Below are 19,140 nucleotides of genomic sequence, written 5' to 3'. Positions count from 1 at the left end.
ACCTTCTGCATTTACAAACCTAACAGTGTAGAAAATCTATGTAAAAATATCCTGTCCTGAGTCAAAAAACAAATTCCACCACTCACACACCTGGAAAATAATCCATGCAGGAACCTTGCTTAGGAATCCTAGCCATTCCTATGCTTAAGGAAGTTGCAAAAAGTAGTCAATGAGAAGTTAAACCACCTAACAGTAGATGCTATTTATGAGGCCAGCTACCAATGTTACACTATGTGCCAAGCAATACAGCTTCCACATGAAAATCCCAACAGCCTTTAAAACCAATTTCTACACTACATTTCCATCTGACTATTTGGTATTTGTGTTGCCACAGTATCCAGGATCAGTGTTGAAGAAAGTAAGAAGTATGGTTCCTGGTTTGGGAGAAGCTGGGGAAATGAGTGCTATGTAACCAAATGCTCACAGCATGCAGAAAAGCCAGACAGTATTCTGGTTGTAACACCAAGCAATTATGACAACATGCAGACAAAAGAACAGGTAGCACAAGCCACTAAATGGGGGTTTTGTTTCCTTCCTTTAATAGATTTTTGGCAGCTATATAAAACTGTGTATATAGCAAGTATGTGCTTCACAAGGGCGCTTACTTTTTTCTACCAAAAATCTAGGTTACAATCTAAATAATGAAAGACAATACCATAAATCAAATAACTTAATGTCTAGATAAAAGTAAGACAAACAAGTAGGTACAAAAGCCAAAGGAGAAAGCAATAAACAATCCACTGAGGTGGTGGGGAGCAGTCCACCCGCTCTGCTCAGCTTCAGTCTGACCCATTTCCAGTTCAAACTGTCTACATCCTTACCACACAAATTCATTTTCACATAAATAATCAAAAGAAGTGTTAACCTAGCAGCCTGCTTCTAATAGAAGAACCTCACAGGTATGACACTTCAATGAAAAATCTTTAGCCAAATGTCTCTTCTCTCCTGGACACTAGGTGGAAAGTTAGCAGATCCTCAGGCCTGAAGTTTTCTCAAGTTTTTTTTACAAGCACTTTGAGGCCACAGTCCAACTGAAGATCAAAACTTCACTTGCTAATATCTGTAAGGCTTATGCTTTAAAAGTAAATAATAAAAACAGACACAGCACACCCAACCAATCAAACCTCTGGTTAAATCAGCTAGAATCCACTTATTCCACTCTTACTCCCATCCATCTTGAAAAGGAATGTTACTGGAAATGCACTAATCATCTACTAAACTATAATGTAAAATAGTCCCACTTGAACAGCATTCTGCTGAGAGAAAGAAAAAAAAAGTTAGTTATGTAGTATCCTCTCATCTGATTTTAGCACGATGCCAAGCAGACAGCAAATCCCAAGTTGCCACCTTGCTTCCAAGGAAAACTATTCATCAAGACCATTAGGCCAACCTTAAAAAGAAAGCAGGATAAATTGCCTTGATCCTGAAAATCAGACAACTCTTCAGAGCTCATCAGCAGAAGTCAAGTAAACAAACCCAGGCCAACATGGCTGCAGCAATATATGTGACTATGACATACGATAGCCAGTCCAGCCCACAAAGTTTAAAGAACAACTTGATTCAATCAAATTTAGAAGGTGCATGGACCTTTACTGATACTTTACTGCGTTACTGCTCACCTGGTTCTCTCTCACTGCAAACCGGGAGAGAACTAATTTACAGAAATAGAAAAGAGTTCTTTGCAACAATTAGAGGTCTTCTGCACTGGCCCAGCATCTTACTGTGGTCATTTCATTTTCCCGATTTTATTTATCTTCACATGACCTCCAGAAACACATGCTACCATTCTGCAACACTAGTTCCATGAAGTGTTGTTTGTCACGTACACCTCTTCAGGACCAATACAATTTTATACTCTCTTCCCTCAAAGGAAGCTAAACAGGATCATCCGATACAGTACAATATTAGAACGGTCTTGTATGGTCAACAGCATGAAACAAACCGGAGATACCAGTTTTCTAAAACAGGAGAGGGGAAAAAAAAACAACACACACACAAAAAAACCCCACAAAAATACCCCAACCCAAAACCAAAGCAGTCAAAATATAATTTCAAATCCTGAAACCTCAAAGCATGTGTTGATGGACAGCTAGTACCCTTACTTCTTGATGCAATTGGTCATAAGAAGATGAACATCCTGTCTCTCATCCAGCAGCAACATGGCACCTAAATACCCAATGCGCTTATCTGTGAATTTCTGAGAGGCAATGAGCTTGAGGCACTCCAACTGGAAAAGAAACAAAAAAAAACCAAAACCAAGTGAGACAAGGTGGCACAAAATGAAATACAAACCTTTGTAAATAAGTAAAATCAGTTCTAAGTAACATTAAGTTTGATGGCTTTGTAACAGTAGCAATGGAAAATACCTGAGGTACATGTTTCACAGAAGAAAAAAAAACCAAAACAGAGTGTAGTTAGAGAACATAATGAGAATCCTTGTATAAGATAAACCATTGTAGCTGGCATAGTTTCAGGTCCTTATGACCTTAGTACAAAAATAAGCGTAAGAAAAACAGGATAGAAAAACAGGACGTGAAGGTAAAGAGAAGCTCAAATTAGGTGTCCAGGATGGGCTGCAGGTAAGCTAACTGATAAGTAGAAGGACAAGATGATTATGTCTGTAGTGTTACCGAACCAATTAAGCTGGTGTAAGCATTATCTACAGCACATGCTTCAAAGACTGCCAGAAGTGATGAAGATTGTTGGAAGAAGTAAACGACCCCCAAAGAGCACCACCACATTTTTGTATGCATGCGGGGAAACTTTCTAGAAGAATGATGTAATACATAAAAGTGGCCTCATGAATATGCATGTATGTACATAATGAATATACATCCTTAGTGACTATATAAGAATGGCTTGTTTGGCAATTCGGAGAGACACACTAGGAGGAGCTATCTCCTGTGTCTCCCAGCACCACATAAAAGATTACCTGCTTGTCAACTTAAACTTTGTTGGCAAGTTCCTGAAGATTTCTCCAAATCACAACCAAACAAAAAAAGCAAACAAAAAACCTACACACACAAACAAAAAGAAAAAAATACAAAACCACAAAAAAAAAAAAACAAAACAAAACAACAAAAAAAGGACCAAAACACACACACAAAAACCACCAGAAAGACAGAATTAGCTTAAACTACTTCTTAGCTAGAGGAGAACCAGTCTGAATTTTCATGTGTACTCATTTAGGCCTCAATGCATTTTAAAAAGTATATTTTATTCCCATTTTGGTGAAATGGAAAGCAAAGAAAGCTTAAACAACCTGCCCAAAGCTCTCAGCAAGCCAGCAGGAAAGTCATTAGCAGCTCCTCCATCCTGAAGTAGCCAGACACTGTCGGTCTTCCATGACTGACCTCAGATATACCAGATATGTGGCTTTATAGAATCATAGAATAGTTAGGGTTGGAAAGGACCTTAAGATCATCAAGTTCCGACCCCCCTGCCATGGGCAGGGACACCTCGCCCTAAACCATATCACCCAAGGCCTCGTCCAACCTGGCCTTGAACACTGCCAGGGGATGGAGCATTCACAACCTCCTTGGGCAACCTATTCCAGGGCCTCACCACCCAAACAGGAAAGAATTTCCTCCTTATATCCAATCTAAACTTCCCCTGTTTAAGTTTTAACCCATTGCCCATTGTCCTATCACTACAGTCCCTAATGAAGAGTCCATCCCTAGCATCTCTATATGCCCCCTTCAGATACTGGAAGGCTGCTATGAGGTCTCCAAGCAGCCTTCTCTTCTCCAGGCTGAACAGTCCCAACTTTCTCAGCCTGTCTTCATATGGGAGGTGCTCCAGTCCCCTGATCATTCTCGTGGCCCTCCTCTGGACTTGTTCCAACAGATCCATGTCCTTTTTATGTTGAGGACCCCAGAACTGTACACAATACTCCAAGTGAGGTCTCACGAGAGCAGAATAAAGGGGCAGGATCACCTCCTTCGACCTGCTGGTCACACTCCTTTTGATGCAGCCCAGGATACGGTTGGCTTTCTGGGCTGTGAGCACACACTGCTGGCTCATGCTCATTTTCTCATTGACCAGCACCCCCAAGTCCTTCTCCACAGGCCTGCTCTGAATCTCTTCTCTGCCCAGCCTGTAGCTGTGTCTGGGATTGCTCCGACCCAGGTGGAGGACCTTGCACTTGTCATGGTTAAACTTCATGAGGTTGGCATCAGCCCAGCTCACAAGCGTGTCAAGGTCCCTCTGGATGGCATTCCTTCCCTCCAGCGTATCAACCGAACCACACAGCTTGGTGTCATCAGCAAACTTGCTCAGGGCGCACTCAATCCCACTGTCCATGTCAGCGACGAAGATGTTAAACAAGACCGGTCCCAACACCGATCCCTGAGGGACACCACTCGTTACTGGTCTCCAGCCGGACATTGAGCCATTGACCACAACTCTTTGTGTGCGGCCCTCCAGCCAGTTCTTTATCCACTGAGTGGTCCATTCATCAAATTGATGTCTCTCCAATTTAGAGACAAGAATGTTGTGTGGGAACGCTTTACACAAATACAGGTAGATGACATCAACTGCTTTACCAGTGTCCATCAGTTCTGTAGCCCCATCATAAATGTGCATCATTTATATCCAATCATGTCCTGGGCTCAGCAGTAGCCGTCAAATTTTCTCCTTCTTAGTAGCTGGTGCAGCACTGTGTTTTTTACTTTCGGCCTTGGAATAGCACTGATAACACCAATGTTTTTAGTTACTGCTCAAATGTTTAGTCTGACCAAGTACTTTCTGAGCCTCATGATTTGCCAGGGAGGAGAGGAAGCCGGAAGGAAGCCGAGACAGGACACCTGACCCAAACTAGCCAAAGAGGTATTCCATACCACAGCACATCATGCCCAGGATGTAAACTGAGCCTTACCCAGAAGGGATAGATCACTGCTCAATTAGGCTGGGTATCAGTCGGCGGGTGGTATTGTATCTCTTCCCTTGTTATTTCCCTTATTATTATTATTGGTGGTAGCAGTAGTGGTTTGTGTTATACCTTAGTTACTGGACTGCTCTTATCTCAACCCGTGGGAGTTACATTCTTTCGATTCTCCTCCCCATCCCTCTAGGAGCAGAGGGAGGAAAGGGGGGGGAGTGAGCAAGGACTGTGTGGCTGATTTACAACTGAGCTTAAACCACAACAAATCAGAAAAGGAAAACATAACATTTATATAGAACAAGAGCTCCATCATTAAAAACAAAATAGTAAAGATCTGAAAATCTAGATTATACGTCATATTTGATATGCACTGGAAACTTCTGAACCAGGCTTAAATGGTATCTACCTACCAGAGAGAGGATCATGCTCTCTAAGTTGTCCTAACAAGGGCATGTAGTGATAGAACAAGGGGTAATAGCTTTAAGGGGTAGAAAGAGGGTCGGTTTAGATGAGATCTTAGGAAGTTTTTCCCTGTGAGGGTGGTGAGGCCCTAGCATGGGCTGCCCAGAGCAGCTGTGGCTGCCCCATCCCTGGCAGTGTTCAAGGCCAGGCTAGATGGAACTTGGAGCAACCTGGTCTAGTGGAAGGTGTCCTTGCCCATAGCAGAAGGTTGGAACTGGATGTACTTTATGGTCCCTTCCAACCCAAACCATTCTGTGATTCTATGATTCTAAAACTAGTTTTTGTTTATTAGTATCTGTAACTAACTTGCTAGCTAAGCAAACCAGGATACAGAGATAGCTAAGTTTTTGTGTTGCTCTGTAACATCTAGCTGAACCCCTAAAGTCTGACTAAAACCATATGCACTGTAGCCACTACAAGCTTCCCTTTAACAATGTAGAAACATCAACTGTGTTTAATAGCATGAAGGAGATCCCCAAGATAAATTAATCAGCTGACTACAAGTGGTAACTATGTGTCTTAATTGGTAACCCATTTTTAAACTTAACACTTTCTTACTGCAAAAAGACATCAACCACAGTACTATACACTCAAATATTTTTCTCTGACAGATAACAGAGTATAATCAATATCTACTTTCCAGCCAGGAAGTAGCAGAAATGACTTCTCAAAGCAGGTAAGAGCTCTATCCCTCGCAAACACATCTTGCAAGCTTGTTTTACAAATTATCTGGGGCTGCAAGGCAGTGTACGTAGCGGGCTGAAGGAGGGGTCAGACAAAGCTCGCAACTGATCATTTTTAAGGAAGTACAGGGGTCATACACAGGCAAAAATACAGGGTGTCATGAAAAGCTTTTCATGGTCCCTAGCTATAGGGAAGCTTGAACAGGGTAACAGACAGGTGAGATACAAGAAGCACACACAAATCAGGAGGGTAAAGTTGTACAGGATACTGGTAAAGAAACTGAAGTGCCAGAGAAAGTAATGCCACTGACAACACACCTACATGGCATCAGAACATACAACTCAACTATGCAAGAAGTTTTCACATATGAGAACACTCAGCTAGTGCAAGGTGGCAAAATGGTAAAAAAAAAAAAAAAGCTTGAAAAAAAAAAGTTTAGTTTGCTAGGTTTAAAGGAGCTGAAAATATAGAATAAAGAAACACCTCTGAACAGTAAGATCACAAGGATAACTGAGTTTGCACAATGGGCAAGATCAACCAGGAATAAGGTACAGAACACTAGACTTCTCTTTCTAGTGTATCTGGAAAATTATCTTAAAGTTAGCTGTCTGTAAGAGAATAACGCACCTCTGAACCAATTTTCTGCCCCACATTTACAAGACACTTTCTTATACAAGCCCCTGCAAAACCAGTGTAGAACTGATGACATCTAAGCTACAGTGCAAGAGCCAAAGGCAGAAGACAAATGACTAAGAAAAAGCAGAAGGAAATTAATGACTGCAACAGATAATGCAAGATATATTTCTAGTACTTTTGAATTTGAAAGATATTACTGAAATTTACTCAATGAAAGGCTGGTGAGTTCTCTTCCAAATGGATCCTTTTTGCAAGTAGAAATAATGACAATACTAATAAAGTTATTTCACCATTTGCCCAGACAGCCTGACAACTTTTAAGCTTGTACAAATGGCCTTTGCACATGATCCAGACAGTCTGCCATCCGGTGCACCTCAGCATGCACTGACTAAACATGGTGCTCATGCTCAGATTTCTGTACAACACATCATGGGTCAAAGTTGAGGATCCCTGGCATGGAAAGAAGTAGATTAACCATTCACTACTTCTGACACCTTCTCTAAATTCTCTTTTATTACTGGCTACACCATCCACACTCTTAGCTGAAGTCAGCTCTGCTTACATCTTTAAGAGAGGCTGTCTAGCACAGCCTATGGCACTCTTCTGTTTTTTTCACTAAAACATATTTCCTGCATATTTATCCTGTCCCTCTCAGAAACCTCCTGTCTACAATGTTGACTTACCTACAAGACTTCACTGCTGGAACCACAAGCGTCTTCAACAGGTCCTCAACTCATGTGAATTATAGTCCATCTACACAAATTAGCACTTTGAAAGATTTCTTCCAGTTATAAGCATTGAGGACATACAAAGGTGTACAACTTACTTTGAGAATACTTCTTAAAATCTCTTTTCAGCCTTGGGCCCTACACCTTCCTGAAAGCATAGCTGATAAACTACATGAGAACAAGGCCATCAAACGAAGTAGCCCATTCCCAAAATAGTCAGCATTGATGATTCTGAGATGTAGCAACCCTGGCAACAAGTATTAAATAACCTGATTTATACTTCATCCACTGAGAGTAAAGAGGTAATTTACCATTACTGACCAAAGCGGAAACTGAAAAATTATTAGATATGTGGTCTAACCTTTCATATATGGGATTAAATACTCAAGTAACAAGATAAAATAATCCCAATAAAATTTAAACATGCTCCTAGCATAAGTCAAATGTAGATATTCTAGATGACACTTATTTAACGTTGTTCATTCTTCTTGAAGCTCTTAACATACTTAGTCTTAATTCTTGTGACAGGAAGTTTCTCTCTTGGACCAGGGAGCCTGGCTACGTGAGGTGTTAAGAACAGGATAAAAAACAAATTCACTTGCTCTTACTCAGTAAGTTGTTATCCTGAGAGAACAATCCAATGATGTAGAAGATGATGCACTTCATATGCAACAGCACAGCCCAGACTCACTCCCTAAAACTAAGACTATTTGGAATTTGATATCAGTGGCTTGAGTTTACTGTTTCAGTAAAACACCAGGATTGATAAATCCAATCCTGAATGGAGAGACTCCCAAGACAGGAAACTACTTTAAGGAATACAACAATCTAACTGACTTTTTTTTCTTTGACTTTATGGAAGGCCTAGATTAGATTACTACTAACAGGATACTTTAACTGAGCAAAACAGACTGTACCCCAAAGACTAAGCAAAGCTCGACCTGAAGAACATCTTGTAGATCAAGAACTCTCATCTTTCTGTCTCTCTTTTCCACAATCTACCTGTGTCAAAAACAGCATGTCAAAAATAAGCAGAGAGATAGAAAACCCATACCAGCATTCTCCAAGTTACCTCACTGAGATGGTGTCCTGGGTTCAGCAGTAGCAGTCATTTTTCCTCCTTCTTGGTAGCTGGGGCAGCGCTGTGTTTTTGACTTTCGGCCTGGGAACGGTGCTGATAGCACCGATATTCTCAGTTACTGCTCAAATGTTTGGTCTTGCCAAGGACTTTCTGAGCCTCATGCTCTTCCAGGGAGGAGGGGAAGCCAGGAGGAAGCAGAGACAGGACACCTGACCCAAACTGACCAAAGAGGTATTCCATACCACAGCACGTCATGCCCAGGATGTAACTGAGAGTTACCCGGAAGGACTAGGGCACTGCTGGGTTGGACGGGGTATCGGTTGGTGCTTGGTCAGGTGGGGTGGGACGAGTTATTGGTCGTCTGGTGCTGAGGTGTTGTATTCTCTTCCCTTGTTATTTCCTTCATTATTATTATTATTGGTGGTAGCAGTACTGATTTGTGTTATACCTTAGTTACTAAACTGTTCTTATCTCAACCCATGGGAGTTGTATTCTTTCGATTCTCCTTCCTATCCCTCCAGGAGCAGGGGGAGGGCAAGAAGGGGGGGAGTGAGTGAACGAGCTGCATGGCTGGGTTTAAACCACAACAGATGGGGATAAGGAACACCAATTCCTTATTGCTGGGAACAGACCAGCTCTTATCTGCCTAAAACAGATTGCTATAGAAAGAAAAGGGTATAGAACCTCCTTTGAAGCATCTGGCATTTTCCATCAGAGAAAGATGTTCCCACATGGGATTTGAACCCATCTAAAAAATATCCATATGTACTGGACTGTGGTTCAGGAACTACTGCTCCGCAGAAACATGGCTGGTGAGCAGCAGTCAGTCTGGCAAAAGCTGACAAACCCCAAGTTTCATAACAAAATATGTAAGTCTCCAAACAGCAGATCTCACTAAAAGTCAAAACTAACCAATGTAGGTTCAGAATATATATGAAGACAGATCTCAAAACATCTCAAAGAGCAGACAGTAAAACTGCAGCTAGAAATGCTCCAAACAAGTCAATGTGCCCAAAACACACAAAGCAGACTGACATATGCACATAGCACAGCAAGCACGGAACTCTGACCTACCTGTCCAAAATGTGCAGGGTATCCCAGCATGTGCATATACAGCAGCTTTGCCACATTTCTGCACCGGTATGTGTTATCTTCCTCTCGGAAGGATGACCGGATAGCAGCACACTCCTTTTGGATCATCTCACGCTCTTCTGCCTGGGTTCTTGCTGTCCGGATGGTCCGGATCAACTCTCGCAGTCTGATAGGGGCTGGCATCCTCTGGGAGAAGAAAGAGACCTGTAACCTTTGTATTGCACCTAAAGGCTTTGTAATGGTCTCATACTTTGGCATATTTTTTCTTCTTTCTTACCCTACAATTAGATAAGTAGAAGAATTAAGAAAACACAGATTGCTTCAGTAGCATGGCTAAAAGTAAACTTGAAACCCAGAGGAATTCACTGTACCCCACAGTTGCATTTCCAGAATATAAGAAACAGGAATTACTATGCTTTGAGCTGTCAGGTGAATGTAACATGACTCCCCACCTGAAACAAGCAGAAATGACATCCTGCAAGGTATGCTTCTCATATTCATATCATCTGCCTCTTTCCAGAAAAGTCAGTCTCCAAAGAGAGTTGATCCCAAAGTCATGACAACTTGGGACAGAAATCCTTCACAAAAAGCAATGTGTTTAAGAATTTGCACAAGATTTCATACAAGTGCTTCAAATAACCATGATTCAAAAATCCTGCAAACTTATGCCATACATACTTCCTTCTTAAAGGCATGGAAGTCATCAGAAAAAGCAGATGGAAGAACAGCCCTAGATGCATGGGTATTTCAGAGAATCTTCTTTTGAAGATCAATCAAGTTGACACCATTCTTATTACACCCCTAACAGCACAATCCTTTCTGAATAAAACAAGCCTGCTGCATTACCATCTGGTGGCATTGGCATGAAAAAGTGTGCAAGAAAAGTGTCTTCTAAATGAACTCCAAGTATTTTCACTTTGCCAGATGGAATACTGATGAAGCCATCTGACCTAGAAAGCAATTTATCCTTCCAAGTATCCTTCAAGGGGAGAATGGCTCTCAAAAGCCAAACTTCAGAATCATGTTCAACAGTTGAACCTTAAGTTCATGGTTGCCAAAGCTGACATTTTACTTTCTGGGAGATCAGGCTATACAAGCATCTCCACAGTCTCCTTCTACCCACACTAGACTGCAAATATAATTAAGCCATTCTGATAACAGGTAATGTCACACCAATTTGTAAGTTGCCATGGCAGTCTGCTACAGGTTTTGTCGGGGTTGCTGTCTTCCCAGTGACAGTGTCTCATGTATTTTAAGCACTGCCATATCAGAGAAAGTTGAGCATTCAGATGCTGTAGTAACTGGCTTGCATGACACCACAGGACAGACTGGGAAGCATACAGAGGTAGCAAGGGACTTGTTTGCTGCAGAAAAGCAGAGATGCACATCCAGTAACAGTGGACTCACTGTAAAACAGATGAATACAGCTTTGTAGGTCTGGATTATAAATCTAGCCTCCTACAGAATCCATACATAACATTAAGTCTCTTCAGTCAAACCATGTAGACCCCTCACATTCTAGTTACCCATCTTCATACCTAGAAAGTCTAAATTTACAGAGACACAAATCATTCAATTTTGAAAATGGAAGAGATGTTCTTCCTGCATAAGGAAATTGTGCCCCAAAATGCTGACATATGTAGGATAAGCATTACTGGACACATGAATCCTTAGACGTGGCTCAATCCCCATGTGAAGTTACAATATACTGCGATATGAATAAATTAATGCCTACTATGCATTCAGATGTTGCACTAATAAGCATCACAGAAACAGCCAAGGAGAAGTAAGAAAACCATCTCCAGAAAAACACCTGAACATGCAATAAAGTCTTTGAACATGGCAGTCATGTTCTTTCCATGCAGTGTGCAATGTTCCTACACTGAAAAAATCTTTGCTCAGCATTATATATACATGCTGCACCATGTACCAAAAAGGGTACCAATGGGCTTTCAGTACAGCTGCCTTGGAGATATAGGAAATTGAGCAACTGTCCACCTTGCCTGGTCTCTCAGAGGATCCTTCTGTTGTGGGGTTGCTGAAGGTCAATGAACAAGTGCTAATCCCAACCACAACAGTGCACCAGTGGCAATATCACACCAACCGAAACTCCCAGATTCACATTCACAGGCTAATCCGTAGACTGGAAAGCCAAAGACTAAACAGCAGGACAGGCTCACTCTTCAATATCCCTATATAGCCAGTGCAAAGTCTAACAGAGAGTGAAGACTAACAGTAACTATCATGGCCTGAATGAAGTCACACCACCATTGAGTACTACAGTACCAGACATGCTAGAACTTCAGTGTGAACTGGAGTCAAAGGCAGCCAAGTGGGAACTCCCAACTGATACTACCAATGCATTTCTCTCAATTCCTTTGGCAGCAGAGCGCAGGCAACAGTTCGCTTTTACTTGGAGGGGCATCCAGTACTTGGAACCAAGTGCCCCAAGGGGCAGAAACACGATCTGCCATGGACTGATCCAGACTGCACCGGAAGAGAGGCAAGTTCCAGAACACCTAAAATACATTGATGACATTATCATGTCAGGCGATACAGTGGAAAGCATTTTTGAGAAAGGAAAGAAAATAAGCCAAATCCTTCTGAAGGCAGGTTTTGCCATTGTCATGGTTTAAGCACAGACGGCAATCCAGAACCATTCAGCCGCTCGCTCACTCTCCCCCTTCTACCCCCACTCCCAGAGGGATGGGGAGCAGAAAAAAAAGAACGTAACTCCCACAGGTTGAGATAAGAACAGTCCAGTAACTAAGGTATAACACAAAACCACTACTTCTACCACCATAAATAATAATGACAACGGAAATAACACGGGAAGAGTTATTCTCACTGCTCACCACCTGCCAACCGATACAAAGCCCAACCTGAGCAGTGATCTAGCCCTTCCGGGTAACTGCCCCCAGTTTATATACTAGGCATGATGTGCTGTGATATGGAATACCTCTTTGGCTAGTTAGGGTCAGGTGTCCTGTCTCTGCTTCCTCCCGGCTTCCCCTCCTCCCTGACAGAGCATAAGACTCAGAAAGTCCTTGGTCAGAATAAACATTACTGAGCAACAACTAAAAACATCAGTGTTATCAGTGCTGTTCCCAGTCCAAAAGTCAAAATCACAGCACTGCACCAGCTACTAAGAAGGAGAAAAATGGCTGCTACTGCTGCACCCAGGACAGCCATCAACCAGAGTAAGGTCAAGGGACCTGCACAGGAGATACAATTATTGGGGAAAAAAACAGCAAGACAGACATCACTAGATACCCACAGATGTGACCAACAAGATGACAGCAGTGTCTCCACCAGCTAAAAAAGTTTGTGCTTCTTCCGTATTATGTGTTGTGGAGGTCTGGAGAATGCACATCCCAAATTAGTCTAATTGTAAGCCCTCTCTATCATGTGACCCAGAAGAATGATTTCAAATGAGGCCCTGAGCAACAACAAGCCTTTGAGCAAATAAAACAAGAGATAGTTCATGCAATAGCGCCTGGACCAGTCCAGACTAGGACAGATGCAAAACACGTGCTCTACGCTGCAGCCAGGAAGAATGGTCCTGCCTGGAGCCTCTGGCACAAAGCTTCAGGGGAGAAGCGAGGTCAACCCCTCTGCTTTTGAAGTCAGGGATACAGAGGACAGCTACACTCCCACTTAAAAGGAGATACTGGCAGCCTATGAACGGATTCAAGCTGCTTCAGAAGTGATTGGCACTGAAGCACAGCTCCTCCTGGCACCCCTGTTGCCCGTGATGTCCTGGATGTTCAAAGGCAGGGTCCCATCTACACATAATGCAACCAATGCCACAAAGAGTAAGTGGGCTGCACTAAATACACAACAAGCACAAACAGGAAATCCCAATTATCCAAGAATTCCAAAAGTCATCATGGACTGGCCAAAGGGCAAAGACGTTGGAACATCACCAGAGCAGGAGGTGATGCATGCTGAAGAGACCCTACCCTATAATGAACTGACAGAAAGTGAAAAGCAATATGCCTTGTTTACTGATGGGTCCTGCTGTATTGTGGGAAAGCATCAGAGATGGAAGGCAGCTGTAAGGAGTCCCCAACAACAAGTTGCAGAAACTGCTGAAGGAGAGAGTAAATCGAGTCAGTTTTCCGAGGGGAAAGCCATCCAGGTGGTCTTGGACATTGCTGAACGAGAAAAGTGGCCAGCAGTTTATGCTGACTCGTGGATGGTGGTGTATGCCCTGTGGAGGAGGTTGCAACAATGGAAGCAGAGCAACTGGCAATGCAGAGGTAAACTCATGTGGGTTGCTGCACTGTGTCAAGATATCGCTGCCCGGGTGCAGAACCAGGTGGTGAAAGTATACCATGTAGATGTTCATGCACCCAGAAGTTGGGCCACTGAGGAACATCAGAACAACCAATAGGTGGACAGAGCTGCTAGGGTTGAAGTAGCTCAAGTGGATTTAGATGGGCAATATAAAGGTGAAATATTCTTAGCCTGATGGGCCCACGACACCTCAGGCCATCAAGGCAGAAATGCAACATACAGATGGGATCATGATCGAAGGGTAGACTTAACAATGGACACCACTGCCCAGGTTATTCATCAATGTGAAATATGTGCTACAGTTTAAGCAAGCCAAGCAGTTAAACCCTCTCTGGTACGGAGGACGATAGCTGAAGCACAAATATGGGGAGGCCCGGCAGACAGACTATATCACACTCCCACCAACCCGCCAAGGCAAGCGCCATGTGCTTACCATGGTGGAAGTAACCACCGGATGGCTAGAAACGTACGCTGCGCCCCACGCCACTGCACAGAACACTATCCTGGGCCTTGAGAAAGAAGTCTTTTAGTGACAAGGAACCCCAGACAGTACAACAGGCTGTTAAAACCTACACTGAGAGCAATGGGTGGTGGGACTTGCTAACATTGGGATACACATTTACCAAAGGCCACCTGGTTGGTCAACACTAGGGGATCTGCCAACAGGGCTGGCCCAGTTCAATCAGAACTTTTACATACTGTAGAGAGGGATAAAGTTCCTGCGGTGCACATAAGGAACTTGCTCGGGAAGACAGTCAGAGTTATTCCTGCTTCAGGTCAAGGCAAACCCACTTGTGGGATTGCTTTTGCTCAGGGACCTGGATATACTGGGTGGATAATATGGGAGGATGGGGAAATCCAGCATATGCCTCAAGGGAATTTAATCTTGGGGGTAAACAGCCAATGACCTCATTTATATGCTGTTGCCTGCTCTATAACACTTCAATAGCCCATCAGCTATGTGATAAACACATAAATGTATAGGCTTTTGTAAATCATAGGTGTGGTTATGTGGATATAACTGTAGGAGTTTACAATAACAGAAACAAATCTCACTAAAGACACAAGATTAGACAAGAAGTTAAAAAGGAACAGAACTCTTGAGCAAAATGGAATCACATAGCAAAAGAATTTGTAAAGGTAAAAGACGGGGGAGGGACTTGATGTAAGAAAAGCTAGTGCTAGTGTCTGGGAAACAGAGTTAAAGCACTTATTAGCTTAACTTAGGTTGTAGAGAGAGAACAATGTTTATGTTGTAAGTCTCCGGAATGTAGTGGCCCCACTAAACATGAGTTAATTGTTTCACACTAGTCTTCTAAAGTATCTTCAGCTTTAAAGAACAATGTTTGCGTTGTAAGTCTGTGGTGAGATAACAGGATTTAGTGGCCCCACTAAGCATGAATGAGTTATTTCACACCATCCTTCCACTTATCAGTTAGAGACAGAGCCTCCCAAACATCTGCTAGCTTGGGATACTCCTTGCCTGCCCATCCTGCAATAAATTTTGCAGGAAGGTCACACTGTTTTAAATCGTTGCTAGTTATCAGAAGAATTACAGATATGGCTGGTTTCAGCTAGTTGTGTGATTACTGGGGCATCCAAATGTGCCAAGGGTGAAAAGTACACTGTGAGGAAGACTGCTTCCTTCATCCTCAAGACCCCTGTCCACAATCACCAGAGAGCAGTGTGTAGATGCCAAGAGGAGGGGACTTATGATAATAAATTCCTGAAGCCACTTTAATATTCCCTGCCTATACACGAGAATTATGAATATGTATGTGACTAATGCAGTAGTGAAAGTATATAAACCTGTAACAAATACTAATCACTTGTACCTCTGGCTACGGTCATGAGCCCAGTGCTGTTGCTTTTGCTTTATTGACTTTGTCCCTCAATAAAACCTTGTTATCTTGTTTAGAGGAGAGAGTTCTTATTTCACAGCTAGATGTCTATCTCCATCACTCTGGCCTGTGAAAAGGAGAGATGTGCTGTCATGATCATCAGCGGAAAATAAAGTCATAGGAAAAGCCAGCAGCAGCAGAACTGTCCTCAGGTCACCAGCAACTGACCCTGCCTTTCCTCCAATCACCCCAACAAAGAACGAAGTTTGATGAAACCAGACATGCTCAGCAGTGACCAGATGAGTTCAGCAGTGTCTTCAACAGGCAACAATCAAACACTACACGCCATCTCTCCTGCCCTCAGACTGTTACAACAGATGGAGCCTAACTTAACGGACTGGATGAATTCAGCAACTTTATAGGTATTGGTCCATGGACTAAGGAATGATATCTCTGTGTGTATATATATACACACACATACATACATACACACACACATATACACACACATACATGAGACAAAAAGCAACGGTATGTTGAAAAATACAGGATCTGAACAGGACATGAATATCGAATAAGGGTTTAATTCTGCTCTGGATTCAGCTACAACAGTTATTTTTCTCCTTCTTAGCTGGTGCAGTGCACTGTTTTCGACTTTAATCTGAGAACAATGCTGAAGATACGCTGATGTTTTCAGCTGTTGCTAAGTAACGCTAACCCCAATCAAGGACTTTTCAGTCTCATGCTCTGCCAGTGACAAGGGGCACAAGAAGACGGGAGGAAGCAGACACAGGACACCTGACCCAAACTAGCCAAAGGGGCATTCCGTACCACTGCACATCATGCCCAGTATAGAAACTGGGGAGATTTACCTGGAAGGCCCAGATCGCTGCTCAGGTCAGGCTGGGTATTGGCCAGCAGGTGATGAGCAACTGTACTGTGCATCATTTATGCTTGTTTTCTTTTCCTTTTCCCCTTTTAGTTTTATATTCTCTCTCCTTGTTATTCCCCTTATCATTATTATTATTGGTGGTAGTAGCAGTGGTTTTGTATTATACCTTAGTTACTGGACTGTTCTTATCTCAACCTGTGGGATTTACATTCTTTCAGTTCTCTTCCCCTTACCTCTGGGAGTGGGGGGTAGAGGGAGGGGGAGTGAGCGAGTGACTCTGTGGTTCTGAGTTACCAGCTGGGCTTAAACCACAATACTGCCTATGGGGAAGCCTATAGTTAGATGAAGTCTTCAAACTGCAATAAGGTAGGATACAACCCCCTCTCCAATTCTATAAAACCATGTAACATCTGCTTAAGTTCATGTTTCTATTTTGAATCTGTCATATTGGAAGTCGCCTCAATCTCCAAGAAAAGCTATTCTTAACTAATACAAGTTGACCCCCATATACACCAAGAACATGCCCTGCCAACCCTTCACTGTCCTAACTGGGCAGTCAAAGACAGCAGAAAGTAGATCAGAAATGGCATACCCAGGTCTGATCAAAGCTCCACTTTCTCCAGTACCCCATTCCTGACCACAGCAGATGCCTAGGGAAGTGCATAAGAACAGGTCAAGCATGTAGCAGTAATTCCTCACAATCCTCTTGCAGTCTTCAACATTTTGCGGCCCAAGAACTTCCAAAGCCAGAAATAAAAGACACTCTGGTTTTATCTGGAACCCAGGTAATCTTCTAGAATCAACTATACTTCACAGGACACAACTTGGGTTCCACACAGCTTCACTGCATGACATATGGAGACCCAGCTACTTCTTCCACCCTGCATTGCCAATTACTTGTTTCCATTGATGCTCCCAATTATTCTACACTCTTCCATTTGTTATCCTTCCCAGTCCAAAAAACAGCCTCACATTCAAGCCCTTCCATGACCGATTTCCTTCGTTGCCTTGTTCTCTGTGTTCTTTCTTAAGGGGGAGAGAAGCAATATGCTGCATGCAACAGTTAAGAGGTAGATATGCCATTGATTTATTTGTATAAAATGTCTTTTATTTTGGTCCCTATTATTTTCCTAAAAATTGTTTGGGGTTCCAATTGCTACAAACTGCTCTGTTCGTGTTTTTCACATAACAGATGTCCTTGGTTTAGCAGTAGCAGTCATTTTTCTCCTTCTTAGTAGCTGGTGCAGTGCTGTGATTTTGACTTTCAGCCTGGGAACAACACTGATAATAGCAATGTTTTAAGTTGTTGCTAAGTAATGCTTAGTCTGCCAAGGACTTCCTGAGCCTCATGCTCTGCCAGGGAGGAGGGGAAGCCAGAAGGAAGCAGAGACAGGACACCTGACCCTAACTAGGCAAAGAGATATTCCATACCACAGCACATCATGCCCAGTATATATGGGGGGCAGTTACCTGGAAGTGCAAGATCACTGCTTGGGTTGGGCTGGGTATCGGTTGGCAGGTGGTGAGTGGTTGTATTCACTTCCCTTGTTATTTCCCTTGTCATTATTGTTATTGGTGGTAGCAGTAGTAGTTTTGTGTTATACCTTAGTTACTAGACTATTCTTATCTCAACCCATGGGAGTTACGTTCTTTCAGTTTGCCTCCCCATCCCTCTGGGAGTGCAGGTAGAAGGTGGGGGGGGGAGGGTTAGCGAGCGGCTGCATGGTTCTGAGTTGCCAGCTGGGCTTAAACCACGACATATCATGAACCCAAAAATCTCTCTTGTGTGCTTAAAGCCCTTAACTTTTAAGCCCTGACTCACCTAGTACACACACATATCACATAGTTCTAAACTGACTTCCATAAGCCCTGCTCTTGTTGGGAAATTGTGAAGTTTAAAAAATAAATAAATAAATAAAAGCACCACTGCAAGAATATTCCTCCGCAGCCTATGGGTAACATCTTCACAATGACTAAGGTCACCCGTGCACAGGCTCATGCAGAAAGAAGTGGTTCTAGCCCTTCCTTTGCTCTAACACTGGCGTTCTTGGGATGGTGTCCAGGTTGCCTCATGTGGTACATCTGAACACCAGCTTACTGTTTTCCTCCCAAACAGTCATCTTGAGAGACCTCAGTTTGGCTTGTGTAGACATGAAGGCAGCAGCGAGAACACAGCTTTGGGAGACCCAAGGGGGAGTGGGAAAGAGAGGAAGCATTCCCTCCAGCAGTAAACCACACTTACGCCATTGTTCTGCACCCTAGTTAACTGATCTTGAACTTTAATGTTCCTGAGAAGATAGGCAGTAGTTATTACAAGTCAAAACTGTGAGATATATAGGAATGATTCATGTCAGCAACTTAGGAGTTCTTGCCATCATTGTACTTTGGGTGGAATCGAAAATCCTTGAAATCATTGTATCATGTGTAGGATGTATAAGAATGATCAGATTATGATAGATGTTCCTGTCAATACAATGATGAAAGAGAAGAAACAAAGGAATAATCCTTCCTACTCAAACACTTTGTTACTTTAAGGGGTACTT

The 19,140-nt window shown here is 42.8% G+C and overlaps 1 protein-coding gene across 5 annotated transcripts in view; it reads right to left on the bottom strand.

Moving 5' to 3' along the window:
• LOC133209782 (AP-1 complex subunit gamma-1-like) overlaps positions 1 to 19,140 on the bottom strand; it is a 70,453-nt gene that overhangs the window by 44,619 nt on the left and 6,694 nt on the right. For 2 of the 5 annotated variants that reach the window (XM_061348586.1, XM_061348589.1), the window contains exons 1-3: positions 17,190 to 17,211; positions 9,548 to 9,751; positions 2,103 to 2,227 (exon numbers count right to left, since the gene is read on the bottom strand). In XM_061348586.1, coding sequence (XP_061204570.1) covers positions 2,103 to 2,227; positions 9,548 to 9,748 — 326 coding nt within the window. In that variant the 5' untranslated portion in view covers positions 9,749 to 9,751; positions 17,190 to 17,211. Of the gene's footprint in view, positions 1 to 2,102; positions 2,228 to 9,547; positions 9,752 to 17,189; positions 17,212 to 19,140 lie in introns of those variants that run through there. The other 3 variants (XM_061348585.1, XM_061348588.1, XM_061348587.1) reach the window with 2 other exon arrangements.

This window comes from Neopsephotus bourkii, unplaced genomic scaffold (genome assembly GCF_033783945.1).
Source record: "Neopsephotus bourkii isolate Nb327-2 ecotype Australia unplaced genomic scaffold, CSIRO-AGI_Nbou_v1 NB_364, whole genome shotgun sequence".
Classification (NCBI taxonomy): domain Eukaryota; kingdom Metazoa; phylum Chordata; class Aves; order Psittaciformes; family Psittacidae; genus Neopsephotus; species Neopsephotus bourkii.
The sequence above is the reverse complement of the archived record's forward strand: the minus strand, read 5'-3'. Positions and strand labels throughout refer to the sequence as shown.